General features: G+C 39.9%; 1 protein-coding gene across 1 annotated transcript in view; it reads right to left on the minus strand.

The window, feature by feature from the left end:
* Nucleotides 1–14,870, minus strand: part of LOC101841296 (vomeronasal type-2 receptor 116-like) — a 29,602-nt gene extending 14,732 nt beyond the window's left edge. The window contains exons 1-5 of the mRNA XM_040738912.1: nt 14,671–14,870; nt 6,706–6,997; nt 5,227–6,033; nt 3,986–4,213; nt 3,511–3,640 (exon numbers count right to left, since the gene is read on the minus strand). Of these exons, the coding sequence (XP_040594846.1) occupies nt 3,511–3,640; nt 3,986–4,213; nt 5,227–6,033; nt 6,706–6,997; nt 14,671–14,870 (1,657 nt within the window). The remainder of the gene's footprint in view (nt 1–3,510; nt 3,641–3,985; nt 4,214–5,226; nt 6,034–6,705; nt 6,998–14,670) is intronic.
* Between the last annotated feature and the right edge of the window lie 209 nt (nt 14,871–15,079).

The following is a 15,079-nucleotide window of genomic DNA, read 5'->3' on the forward strand; positions in this document are numbered from 1 at the left end:
AACAAAGGGAGCCACTATAGGTTTAAAGAGAAATCATGTTTAGGTATTGTGTCTATACAGCTCTTTCAAAAATTTAATTTATAATTAAATACAGACAATAGATCGTCACCTATAATAGTCAAAAGTTAGGTTAGTTAGGTTTACTGGATATACAGAGATATATTTCAAATGAATAGATAGTCTTCAAAACATTTCAAAGACCTACAGAATATGGCATTTAAAATAGTTTATTAGGGGTTTTTGTGACAATGAGACACAACTGCTCCTGACAACACTGATTATGTCAGAGAGGAGGATGGGCAGCAAGGAAACTCATCATAGTCTTTGCCGTCAATGTTGCAGGAAGTGTCATTTGGAAAACAAACTACTCTTGCCTGGACTGCTTGAAAGCTTGCATTGTATCCAAACCAGACAAGCAGGATACAAAGAAAAGTTCCTGCTGAACTTACCATAACACAGAATGGACCTTCAAAAAGTCTGCCAGATATTCTGGGCCTGTACGCTGAAAAGGGATGCCCCAATATTGCAGAGGAAATTTGAGTGACTGTCCAGACAGTAACTTGTCTCAGTCAATTCTAGAGTTTATATATTGCCCCTCTGTTGTCTTTGATGGAGTTGAAGACAGATAGTAGGTATGATAAAAGATAAGCTACAAATAAAATTTAGACTAACAAAAATAGGATGTAAGGTAGAATGTTTTCTTTAAGGTTTACCAAATATTAATGGAATGGCTATGGTTAGCTATAGTTCTTGCTTGATAACAGTTTTGTTATATTTACTTTTACTATGGTAAAGTTAAAACCTTACTTTTTATCTAGACAGAAAGGAGGAGATGATAGAGGATGTCCTTCCTTATGTTGTGAATATATGTTTCTATTATTGATTAATAAATAAAGCTGTTTTGGACAGCTTGGTATTGGCACAAAAATAGACAGGTAGACCAATGGAATCGAATTGAAGACACTGATATTAACCAACACACCTACAAACACCTGATTTTTGACAAAGAAGCTAAAACTATACAGAGGAAAAAAGAAATCATCTTCAACAAATGGTGCTGGCATAACTGGAGGCTGGCATGTAGAAGACTGCCAATAAATCCATATCTATCACCATGCACAAAACTTAAATCCAAATGGATCAAAGACCTCAACATAAATCCAGCCACACTTAAGCTCTTAGAAGAGAAAGTGGGAGGCACCCTTGAACGAATTGATAAGGAGACAGCTTCCTGAACATAACTCCAGTAGCACAAAGACTGAGATCAACAATTAATAAATAGGACCTCCTGAAACTGAGAAGCTTCTGTAAGGCAAAAGACACAGTCAGCAAGACAAAAAGGCACCCCACAGATTTAGAAAAAATATTCATTAACCCCAAATCTGACAGAGGGCTGATCGCCAAAATTTACAAAGAACTCAAGAAGCAAGACGCAAAAACACCAAAGCATCCAATCAAAAAGTGGGCTATAGAACCAAATAGAGAATTCTCAATAGTGGAGTCTAAAATGGCTGAGAGACACCTATGAAAGTGCTCAACATCCCTAGCCATCCGGGAAATGCAAATCAGAACAACTCCAAGATACCATCTCACTCCTGTCAGAATGGCTAAAATCAAAAACTCCAATGACAGTTTATGCTGGAGAGGATGTGGAGAAGAGAAAGGGGAACACTCCTCCACTGCTGGTGGGAGTGCTGACTTGTTTAGCCATTTTGGAAATCAGTATGGAGATTCCTCAGGAAAATGGGACTCAGTCTACCACAAGGCCCAGCAATTCCACTCTTAGCAATATACCCAAAAGATGCACATTCATACAAGGATGTCTGTTCCACTATGTTCATAGCAGCATTATTTGTTATAGCCAGAACCTGGAAGCAACCTAGATGCCCCTCAACTGAAGAGTAGATAGAGAAAATATGGTACATTTACACAATGAAGTACTATTCAGTGGGAAAAAAACAATGGAATCTTGAAATTTGCAGGCAAATGAATGGCACTAGAAGAAACTATCCTGAGTGAGGTGACCCAGTCACAAAAAGAAAAATATGGTATGTATCACTCATTTATGGATTTTATACATGAATCAGGGGAGTGTCGTCATACAATCCCACTGCCAGAGAGTTTGGGAAACAGAACCTTCATCCACAGACTGCTGGAAGCAGAGGCAGACACCCACAGCTAAACACTGAACTAACTCCTGGAATCCAGTGTCAGAGAGGGAGAAATGATGGGTAAAGTATTTAAGACCGGGCAGGTTTAATCCACAGAAACAGTTGACCTGAACAAGGGGGAGCTCTTGGACCCCAGATTGATGGCTGTATGGAAAGCATGGGACTGACCCAGATCCCCTGAATGTGGGTTTCACTGAGCAGGCCTAGGTAATCTACGAGGCCTTGGGTAATATTTATCCTTGGCATATGAATGGACTTTGGGTGCCCTTCCCACAATGAGGGATGCTCTTTTAGCCAAGACTCTTGGGTGAGGGCCTAGGCCCTGCCCTGGATGAAATGACAGTCATTGGAGATCTATCATGGAGGGTCTCACCCTCCCCAGTGATTGGAGTGGAGATTGAGTTGGGGCCTGGGGAACCTGATGGGGAGGGAAGGGGAGGAGTGGAAGGAGAGGGATCTGGGACTGACTTGTGAAACAAGCTTGTTTCTAACTTAAATAAAAAAATAAAGCTGTTTTGGCTAATGGACAGGCAGGGTGTGGCCAGACAGGAAGTATAGGTAGGGCTACCAGAGTAGGAGAAGGTTGAGAAGAGGAGCACAGAGAGGAGTCATGAGAGAGAAGCCATATAGTCCCTGGGGAGGTAGGATGCTTGGTCATTCTCCAGCAAGCTAAGACCACATGGGGATACTTAAATTAATAGAAATGGGTTAATAATTAAATGAGAGATAGTCAATAAGTAGCCAGTGCCATCAGCCAAAGAGTGTACAATTAATATAATATAAGTCTCTGTGTGTTTATTTGAGACTAAATGACTGTTGTGTCTGACTGGGAAAAACTCTATCTTCAAGAGAAATCTACAAAGACAGCTGAACCAAGTGCATGGGAACTCTCAAACTCTAGACTGCCTCCTGTGAGATTACAGGGAACCTACCAGACCCTCCGAATGTGGGAGAATGTTGTGAAGCCTGGACTATCTGAGGAACCTGTCACTAGCACTAAAATACAAACCTGGTATGTTATATAGCTTGTTGGGGCACATTCCATATGGCAGGGTGCCATGCTCAGCCTAATGTATGGAACAAGGGCTTGACTCTGCCTCAACCTATTGTTCCAGATATTGTGGTCTCCTCATGGGAGCCCTAACCGGTGGTAAACATTACACCGGTGGCAGACTGGGGAGGAGGCAGGGGGGTTAGCAGGAGGTAAGGGTGGGAGAGCTGAGGTTGGCGTGTAAAAAGAAATTTAAAAGAATATATTCTGCACAATTCTCTTGTGCATGATTGCTGCTTCTAACTATGGATTGAAAACAAAGGTAGGTACCTCATCCTTTAGGCACACACTTACCTGTTTCATTGGAAATTTCATTTTCTGGGCAAAGGCTACAATCAAAACAGCAGACAGCCTTGCCTTCCCGAAAAGATTTCCTGAAGCCAGGAACACAACTTTCACTGCATACAGATATTGGAGTCTGAGGAAATCAGAGGTGCGAGAAAATATAAGAATTAATTCAGGAACTAAGCTTTTATTAATGACTATATAAATACACCCTACAATAAAATACAAAAATAATAAACATATACATATACATGAATATATATAATATATATGTGTGTGAGTGTGTGTATTTAGAATCATGTAGATACATGAGGAAGATGTATTAATACTTGACAAAAATTAACTTATGAAGGAACTATATTGATTTTGAAAATATACTAGCACAGTTTCATTTTAATTAGTGAGGAGGTTTCTGGGATAATCAAAGTTTATTTTTCTTTTCTGTGCTCTGTAAATCATTGTGTGACATTTAACCCACCTCTCTAACTCCTGTGCTCCACTTTATCTTGTCCTCTGACAGTGACAATTGTTGACCAGGTGGATAAAATGGGGAAAATGTTCCTACTTTCACTTTATATCCAAGACCTTGTGGAAAATTCCAGAAGTTTAGAATGTCATACTCTACATGCAATTTTTCAGATGGATGCAAGTTTACTGCGTCTCCAGAGGGATTTGTGAATTGAATGTTCTTCAGGATGTGATTCAGCTAAGAAAGATGCATGATTTATGACGGACATGCTCATTGTAAAAAGTAAACCTGAATTATGCCATGTCACCTTTACATTAATCTGTTCTCAAAATAAAGCATCATTATAGGTATGTAACAGAAAAAATGAATGATTATAGCTAAATAACAAAGTTTTCCTAATACTATGTGAGCTGATCTTCAGATAAATTTTTGGTTCATTATATGTTCTAGTGGTTATCATCTGATCATTAAATTTTTGATGGTTAGTTTTAATTATGAACCTGACACAATCTTAAATCACCTAGGAGTGAAAATTCAGTGAAGAATTGTCTAGATTAATTTGGTCACTGAGCACATCTATGAGAGATTTGCTAACTCGGTCTGTCTAAGACACGAAGACCCTTGATGAGTTTACTGAATGTGTTAGAATGAGCCACTTGAGCAAAAGCATCCATGCAGTCACTCATTGCTCTCTGATCTTGACAATTGATGTAAATGGATAGGCTGCTTAAATTCAGACCACCTTGGGTTCTGTGGCATGATGGTCTATAAACTGTAAGTGTAAATCACAAATTCCTTTCTCACTTTAATGACTTCTGTCCACATACTTTATCAAAGAAAAAAGGAAATGAACAGTGTTTGATATAAAGAGTGTTTATATCAAACCTATCTTATGGGATGATATAAGATTACTTTATTACTTTATTTTGTAGCTGACATGTCATTCTCTCAATATTCATTTTAGGAAATTCATAGGAATAGGTGAGTACTTCTTTGTTGAGGACAGTACAAGGGCAAGACACTAACGTCTGCTTTAAAATAAACTTTGCCCTTGGTTCTGAAGTATTTTCAATGATGACATTATCATCTAAATTTTGATTTCCACCATATCTATTTTTTAGACAGTAAAATACTCTAAACAACTTATCTTTGGAAAAAGAATCACAGGATACATTTTTAGAGCACTTGTAGGGCCAATTAGCTAAGTTCCCTTGGTGACATACTTCATCATTCAAATATAAAGTCATTACCTTCCAGGGGGGAAATTTCATTCTTCCTCCATTTTTCACCACTTGCATGTCTACTTGCTGCATAAGCACCTTGTGGAGGGTGTGAGCCACCGCATATACTGCATTGTATACATGGTAACTGCCATCACTCATGGCAGAGTCAAAATGGTACCAAGGTAACCATTCCAAGGAACCAGTATATGAACAATTTTCCACCAATGTACAGGAAGCAGGCAAAAGCGGACAATTAAAATAAATCTCCCACAATCTTGCAAGGAAAATGTCTTCTGGGTATCTTGAAGGGGAGACTTTCTTTACAAAATATTTAAAAGTAGGAATCTCACCATGGTGTTGTGAAAAAATGAGAGTTCCATGAAATGAATCAAGAAATAAATGTTTCATAGCAGTAAAGACTTCCCATTTTGAAGTGGTGACCCAGGTTCTCCATGGGAGCACATGTTCCCACATTCTGAAGATTATACCTACAGAAGACTCAGTATCACCATAACAGATAATTACTTTTGCTGTGCTTGCCTCAATCCTATTTTGAATGATATTAGGGTCAACAATGTAATGTACATTCATGACTGGGAGCATTTCCATGAACGCTACACAGACACTGTTTCTTTCCAACTCTAGTATCAGTTCTGAGACAAACTGAACACCTTTTTCATCTTCTGAGATGATCAGCCCCACCCAGTTCCATCTGAAATAGACCATCAGTGAGACCATGCCCAAGACCAGAGAAGACTCCTTGGTGGCCATCTGATACAGAGAAGGAAACTTCACAGGATCATTCAGATTTGGTTCAAAAGTTCCAAAAGCTAACTAAAGAAAAGAGAACAGGGAGGAACATGAAGGAGGATATTCCAGAATTTACAGACTCAGTGAGTTTGAAACAGCAGCTTAAAATTTAGAAATTTGGATTTATACTTAAAGTCACCTCCAACGTCTGGAGTACATCTTAGGACATGAGATAAAATACTCCCTTCTGTCATAAGCAGTTATCTGAGTCTCATGCCTTTCATGCACATTTACAAAAGGTATGTGGATATACCAACAAGTATCAGAGGACATACCCTTAAAGACAATGCATTTCAAATATTGTTTTGTCACTCATGTGTGTCTGCCTGACTGTATAGGTGAACATATACATATAGGTGAACATATACATATGCATATGATGGCTAGAAGAGGACATTGTATTTCCTCTATTTCCTCTATTTCCCTCCACATGTTATTGATGTTGATCACTCAGCATCAAGGGATTCATATCATTTTGTGTGACTGAAAGACAAGAAGCCACAGAGGTCACATTTTCTTTGCTGTGTTGTCGTGAGTAGATGGGTGGTGCTGGCATCCAAACTCCTATACTCCTGATAGTACAGAAAGCATGCTTGACTCCTGAGGAATAACCTAGCCCAAGACTATATAAGTTAATCACTAGATGTTGGCATCAATAGAGATTTCTCTCCTTTCTTCGCATTCATATAATCTCACCTGTGGATAGTTATAAAGTCTAAGATATGTGCCAATTAGAGAAGATATTTCCCATGTAGTTCCTGTAATTGCACCTATATATTTTTCTTCTCTTCTGCAGGTGTAATTTGGGATGAGTCTGTCCAACCCTGTGAGCCAAAAGAGGAAACTAAAAGATGTCTGTTCTTCATATGGCCCAGCTGTGTGGATACAATATCCCAGAGACACATTAGGTAAAAGAAGAGTGTTTCTGTTGATTTCTTCAATGGCAAAAATCAACGCTATTGCAAACTGGTAGTTGTTGGCATTAATTCTGTGTAGAGGAGATAGGGGTCATTACAGAACAATATTCAATCAACATTTTCTTAAAAATGAATATAGTAAATGTCACCCATAAAATGTATACATTATGTTATGTTTATGTGGAAATTATGAGTGTTCAAATGTAGGTGCCATAATTTCAAAAGAGAAATAGAATGAGGAAAGTGGTGAAAGGAAGAATTATCTTAAATGAGGGGAACGTCCTCAGCCCCAAAGTCTTGAATGTCAATGACTGGGGTAATATGATCCAGGAACTATACAACCTGGGCTAGAAAACAACTGAAGACAAAGTAAATCTGGACCAAGCCAAGCTGCCAGAATGTTGATGTGATCTGCAGATGTAACTGATAGACAGCCAGACAGCACCCCCACCACACACAGAGATTTTTAAAAGGTTATTGGTAATTGGGTAGAAAACATGAAGCACTTTTAAAGACAAATAATAAATCAAGCTCTTTTCACAGAACATTAAAATACATATTGTTCAGATGAAAATGATGAAGAAATTTATCATGGGGAGCCAATCTTTTGTGATTAGGTTTAAAAATGCCAAATTGAATGTTGTTCCAGAGGTAAATTTATAGTTTACCCTTTGATTTAAGTCAAGAAATTTTGAAGTAGAACTGAATGGAAAACGAGAAAATCTTGGATATTGTGGCTGGCTTGTGTGATGCAGCTTTCCTACCGATACATATGAGGTGGATACAGAAGAACTCATTGACCAGCAAGCCTGGCCTACACATATGATGTCTGGAAGAAGAATGACCTCAAGGAAACATACAATGTTTTCCTCAGGAGTTAGGCATGCATGTGTCCACACTGATAATCACAGACACATACAGACAGACACACACGTTGGACACACTCATAATAAAGGACCAGTAAAGTGATAAAATGTGATTCACTTAAGGCTAAAAATAAATGATTTTATAGAAAGCTCAATGTATATTCAAATATTTGATGCAAAACAAATACAACAATTTCTATGTAGTTTATGGAGAATTAATGGACTGAAAACACATAATTTTTCTCAGTGGTATATTAGGTTGGTTGCATAAATTGCCGGTAGATATGTAATTTAACTTAATGTGTGCTCAGCAAGAAGGTGAACAGGAATGGCATGGAAACTGAGCCAAATGAAAATGGATAGACCTTAGAGGTGAATATACAACCATCTCTTACTACACCAGGAATGCCTTAACTACCTATGTTCTTGCATACTTCAACACAGAACACTTAAATGTCTCCAAAACAAACAACAAACACGGAGTCATTTTACAAACACTGAAATTCAGAATATATTCTTTTTTGTGGGTTTTATTCTTTTTTATCATTTTTTATTTTAATTTTAAATAGCTTGTTTTACATGTCAATCCCAGTTCCCTCTCCCTCCCCTCCTCCCGCACTCCCCTTCCCCCCCCACCCTCCCACCCTATTGACAAATCCTTCCACATAGGGGTATCTAGAGTCTGTCATTTTACTCTGGGTAGGGTCCAGACACTCCCCTAAGAGTCCAGGCTGAGAGAGCATCCCTCTTTGTGCTATAGGCACACGAAGACTGTTTGTATACCAGAGATAGACACTGATCCACAGCTCAGGGCCCCATAGGTTGCCCAGGCCTTCTCGCTAACACTCACATTTGGGGGGTCCAGATCAGTCCCATGCTGGCCTTCCCACTGTCAGTCTGGGGTCCAAGAGCTCTCCCCTGTTCAGATCAGCTGTCTCTGCTGGTTTTGCCAGCCCATTCTTTGCCAATTTGCTCATCACTCCTCTCTCTCCGTCACTGGGTTCCTTGGGTTCAGTTCAGTGATTGTGTGTTTGCCTCTGCTTCCATCAGTCACAGGATGAAGGCTCCCGGATGATTATACACATCAAGTTCATTATCAGGAATGGGCATTCGAGGTGGTCTCTCCACTATTGCTTAGCTTGCCAATTGGTGTTATCCCTTTAGATCACTCGAGGTCGCTCTGGTGCCTGATCTGTTTTCCATCCTATGATTCCCTCTTCCCCCTATTCTACCCCCACCCCCTCAACTTCCTGTTCCCCCATGACCAACTCTCTTCCTCTTCACCCCCTCTCTTCTTCCCAGGTCCCACTCCCCCATACCCCTCGCCATGTTCCCCATCCATTCAGGGGATCTTGTCTCCATCCTCTTCTCTTGGGTACTATGCATATATGCATATCTTTTAGGTTCTTTCCTGTTTCCCAGACTCTCTATTAGTGGAAGTGCAGACTGGCACTATCCTGATCCATGTCTAAAATCCATATATGAGTGAGTACATACCATGTTTGTCTTTTTGTGACTGGGTTACCTCACTCAGGATGGTTTCTTCTAGTGCTATCCATTTACCTGCGAATTTCAAGATTCCATTGTTATTTTCTGCTGAGTAATACTCCATTGTGTAAATGTACCACATTTTCTCTATCCACTCTTCAGTTGAGGGGCATCTAGGTTGCTTCCAGGTTCTGGCTATTACAAATAATGCTGCTATGAACATAGTGGAGCAGATGCCCTTGTTGTATGAACTTGCCTCATTTGGATATATGCCTAAGAGTGGAATTGCTGGGTCTAGTGGCATATTAATTCCCATTTTCCTGAGGAATCTCCATACTGATTTCCAAAGAGGCTGTATGAGTCGGCACTCGCACCAGCAGTGAAGGAGTGTTCCTCTCTCTCCACATCCTCTCCAGCATAAATTGTCTTCAGTGTTTTTGATTTTAGCCATTCTGACAGGAGTAAGATGGTATCTCAGAGTTGTTTTGATTTGCATTTCCCTGATGGCTAACGATGTTGAGCACTTTCTTAAGTGTCTCTTGGCCATTTTAGCCTCCTCTACTGAGAATTCTCTATTTAGCTCTGTACCCCACCTTTTAATTGGATCCTTTGGTGTTTTGGAGACTTGTTTCTTGAGTTCTTTGTAAATTTTGGAGATTAGCCCTCTGTCAGATGTAGGGTTAGTGCATACCTTTTCCCATTCTGTGGACTGCCTTTTTGTCTTTTTGACTGTGTCCTTTGCCTTACAGAAGCTTTTTAGTTTCAGAAGGTCCCATTTGTTAATTGTCGATCTCAGTGCCTGTGCCACTGGTGTTATGTTTAGGAAGTGGTCTCCTGTACCAACTCATTGAAGATTATCTCCCAATTTCTCTTCTAAAAGTTTCAGTGTGGCTGGATTTATGTTGAGATCTTTGATCCATTTGGATTTAAGTTATGTACAAGGCGATAAACATGGATCTATCTGCAGTCTTCTGCATACCAGTACCCAGTTATGCCAGCACCATTTGTTGAAGATGCTTTCTTTTTTCCATTGTACAGTTTTAGCTTCTTTGTCAAAAATCAAGTGTTCATAGGTGTGTGGGTTAAAATTAGAGCTTTCGATTCAGTTCCATTGGTATACGTGCCTATTTTTGTGCCAATACCAAGCTGTTTTCAGGACTATAGCTCTATAATAGAGCTTGAAGTCAGGTATGGTGATGCCTCTTGAAGTTCCTTTATTGTATAGGGATGTTTTAGCTATCCTGGGCCTCTTGTTTTTCCATATAAAGTTGATTAATGTTCTTTCCAGGTCCTTGAAGAATTGTGATGGAATTTTGATAGGGATTGCATTGAATCTGTAGACTGCTTTTGGCAAGATTGCCATTTTTATTATGTCGATACTACCAATCCAAGAGCATGGGAGATCTTTCCATTGTCTGGTACCTTCTTTGATTTCTTTCTTTAAAGACACAAAGTTCTTGATATACAGGTTTTTAATTTCCTTGGTTAACATTATCCCCAGATATTTGATGTTGTTTTCGGCTATTGTAAAGGGTATGTTCCTCTGATTTCTTTCTCAGTCACTTCATCATCTGTATATAGTAGGGCCACTGATTTTTTTGAGTTTACCTTGTATCCTGCCACATTGCTGAAGGTGTTTATCAGCTCTAGGAGTAACCTTGCGGAGTTTTTTGGGTCACTTATGTAAACTATCATATCATCTGCAAATAGTGAAAGTTTGACTTTTTCTTTTCCTATTTGTATCCCCTTTATCTCCTTTTGTTGTCTTATTGCTGTAGCTAGAACTTCAAGTACAATATTGAAGAGATATGGAGAGAGTGGACAGCCTTGTCTTGTTCCTGATTTTAGAGGAATTGCTTTGAGTTTCTCTCCATTTAGTTTGATGTTAGCTGTTGGTTTACTGTATATTGCTTTTATTATATTCAGATACATTCCTGTTATCCCTGATCTCTCTAGGACCTTTATCATGAAGGGGTGCTGGATTTTGTCAAAGGCTTTTTCAGCATCTAGTGAGATGATCATGTGGTTTTTCTTTCGCAGATTGTTAATATTGTGGATTACATTGATAGATTTTCTAATGTTGAACCATCCCTGCATTCCTGGGATGAAGCCTACTTGATCATGGTGGATGATTTTTCTGATGTGTTCTTGAATCCGGTTTGCGAGTATTTTATTGAGTATTTTTGCATCGATGTTCATGAGGGAAATTGGTCTATAGTTCTCTTTCTTAGTTGTGTCTTTGTGTGGCTTGGGTATCAAGGTAATTGTAGCCTCATAGAAAGAGTTTGTCAGTGAGCCTCCTGCTTCTATTGTGTGGAATACCTTGAGGAGTATTGGAATTAACTCTTCTTTGAATTTCGGGTAGAATTCTGCACTGAAGCCATCTGGGCCTGGGCTTTTTTTATTTGGGAGACTTTTGATGACTGCTTCTATTTCATTAGGGGTTATAGGTCTGTTTAGATTGTTTATCTGTTCTTGATTTAGTTTTGGCAAGTGATATCTATCCAGGAAATTTTCCATTTCCTTTAAATTTTCGAATTTTGTGGAGTACAGATTTTCAAAGTATGCCCTGATGATTCTCTGGATTTCCTCAGAGTCTGTTGTTATGTCCCCTTTTTCATCCCTGATTTTGTTAATTAGCATGCTCTCCCTCTGTCTTTTGGTTAGTTTGGACAGAGGTTTATCTATTTTGTTGATTTTCTCAAAGAACCAACTCTTTGTTTCATTGATTCTTCTCAGTGTTCTTCTGGTTTCTACTTGATTGATTTCAGCCCTCAATTTGATTATTTCCTGGCGTCTGCTCCTCCTGGGGGAGTTTGCTTCTTTTTGTTCTAGAACATTCAGCTGTGCTATTAATTCTCTAGTATGACTGTTCTCCAGTTTTTTCATGTGGGCACTTAGTGCTATAAACTTTCCTCTCAGCACTGCTTTCAAAGTGTCCCATAAGTTTGTGTATGTTGTGTCTTCATTCTCATTTAAATCGAGGAAGTGTTTAATTTCTTTTTTTATTTGTTCCTTTACCCAGGGATGGTGCAATTGTGCATTGTTCAATCTCCATGAGTTTGTAGGGGTTCTGCGATTTGTGTTATTGTGGAATTCTAATGTAAATGCATGGTGGTCTGATAAGATGCAGGGGGTTATTCCAATTTTTTTGTATCTGTGGAGATTTGCTATGTTTCCTATTATGTGGTCAATTTTAAAGAAGGTTCCGTGTGGTGCCGAGAAGAAGGTATATCCCTTTGTATTTGGGTGGAATGTTCTATAGATGTCTGTTAAACCCAGTTGGGTCATAACTTCTATTAGTTCTTTTGTTTCTTTGTTAAGTTTCTGTCTGGAGGTCCTGTCTAGCAGTGAGAGCGGAGTGTTGAAGTCTCCTACTATTAGTGTGTGAGATTCTTATGTTCATTTTGAGCTTTAGTAATGTTTCTTTCACGAATGTAGGTGCCTTTGTATTTGGGGCGTAGATGTCTCCTTCCTTCCTGCAGCTGAAGCTGGAGAGGCTGACACGGAGTTTGGGTCCTGGTAGGGCTGATGTCTTTCCTGATGCTGGTCTCACTGGGGTTGGGGTCTTGGAATTGTTGACTTCTTTGCTGTGTGGGCAGGTCTCCTGAAGCTGTACTCGCTGGGGTTGGGGTCTTGGAAGGGCTGATGTCTTTCCTGAAGCTGGACTCGCTTGGGTTGGGGTCTTGGAAGGGCTGATGTCTTTCCTGAAGCTGGACTCGCTGGGGTTGGGGTCTTGGAAGGGCTGATGTCTTTCCTGTGTGGGCGGGTCTTCTGGATGCCAGGAGCAACCCGGAAGATCAAGGGGGATGGGGGATGGGTGGGCGGTCCCTGCTGGAGACCCAATCTCACCTGAAGCTGGATTCGCTGGGGTTGGGGTCTTGGAGGGGCTGATGTCTTTCCTGTATGGGTGGGTCTTCTCCAGAATATATTCTTAATATAGTATATATACATATGAAAATTTGAAGCATACATAAAGTATTTAAGGCCTATTATGCATTAAGGCAAGGGCTTACTTCATGTCAGTAAAAATTTTGTATGTACAACATGAAGGTACACTGTCTAGCACAGTTAGTAAAGCTCTCAGTAAGGACATGTCACAGGGTGTGAAAAAGCATTACTGATTCAATTTGAAATTGTAGGCTTTGTGAAAAAACTTAAGTTGATGAATTTATGCCCTTGGTACTATCACAAATATTATCCACACAGTGTAACTCTTTACACCCTCTGAAAATGTAAAATTATGATTGGCCATTAACAAAATTAGACAAAGTACTGATTATGCCTGGGTTAATTATATATCAGCTTCAGATAAGAAGGTTTGATGTTTGCCTTCTACACAGTAAAGCTAGTTTCTGACCAAATTCAACACATGCCACTAATGAGTGCTATAATTTAGATACAATGGTGATTCAGGTCATGATATCCCAAAAATCACTCAAAAACTTCAGGTGAGCCTCATCTGAGGATTGGTAATGGGCAGAGAGCCATGGGAATTAGTGAAGCTGGTAAAACAGGGACAACAGCAAGCATATGTGACTGGCACAGCTACAGAAAGTGAGAAGGAATCAACAAGGAGAAAGTGGACAGGGATGCATTAATATCAGCCGACACTTAGGTTTGTGGAGAGACGAGACAGATTCTAAGTGGGAACAGTTGCCTCCTGTCTTGCCGAGTGTGCACAGCATCCACAGACAACACCTGTCACATCAGGAACTGACAGGGGCATTAGCTTCTCTCCATTTGACACCTTCTCTGCTCACAGGAGCAGAAAGCTAGGTGCAAATCTGTTTGGGCCATTTATTAGTCCGTTCATTGATTGAATTGGTGACATTGTTAATTGGCAAAGCAACGCCTGTGCACCCGCATTGCTCAACACCTGGAGGGACTGTTAACACCACAGCTGTCTGATTATAGTTCCTGACCTGGAATTTGTAAGCAACCTTCAGGAGGACACCTGACAGGAAGTACTGACATGAATAGACCTGGAAATAACTAACTGCAATAGGTCGTCTCCTCAGGAACTTATCATGCACACGGTAACACCCAGTCTTTACAGACATAAGGAAATGCACAGAAGCATGACTGATCCATATTTTGCAGAAGGAATAGTTCATTACTTTCAGTACCAAATTTTGTACCCAGGCCTCAAGTTATATTTCTAAGTTACATCATTTACTGCTCTGCATGGCAGCTGAAAGAGGGAGAGATGTGTTGGAAATGTCTGGAAAGTGGTTTTGTGCTCAGAATTCACCCATAAAATATAAAAGGCAATAGACAAAAAGATGAAACTGAAAAACTCTTACCACATTGGAAAGAGAGCACTGATTAGAAGAAACAGATGAAATGGATTAATGTACATCCTGGAGAATGGGGCAGGAGACACTTACCGTTGTTGAAATTTTGTGTCCTGTGGCCCTTCACTGTGCTGGGAGTTTTGATAGGTATAAAGGGGTAAGAATGCACTGATCATCATGTCTCCATCCTGGCATACATAGTCTGTCCAAGAGACAGGACATCCAGGGAAAACCAACTTGCACAGCAGCACAGGAAGCTTCAAAGTCAAGAAGAAGAAAATCAAAGTGGACATTGCTAGTGATTCTTTGAGTACAAACTGAATCTGCAGTGATGTCAAGTGTACAGTCAACAGGTGAATGTGTGAACCTGTCTGAGGTTTATAAGTGTTGCAGGCAAAGGAGGCCTCTCAACTAACTACCCATTCATTCCACATTTGCTTCCTAGTGTCCCCTGGAGAAATCTTTAACATCTTCTACCCTTAGGCCTTACATCTGAGGTCTT

Source organism: Mesocricetus auratus, unplaced genomic scaffold (assembly GCF_017639785.1).
Source record: "Mesocricetus auratus isolate SY011 unplaced genomic scaffold, BCM_Maur_2.0 Super-Scaffold_100676, whole genome shotgun sequence".
NCBI lineage: Eukaryota > Metazoa > Chordata > Mammalia > Rodentia > Cricetidae > Mesocricetus > Mesocricetus auratus.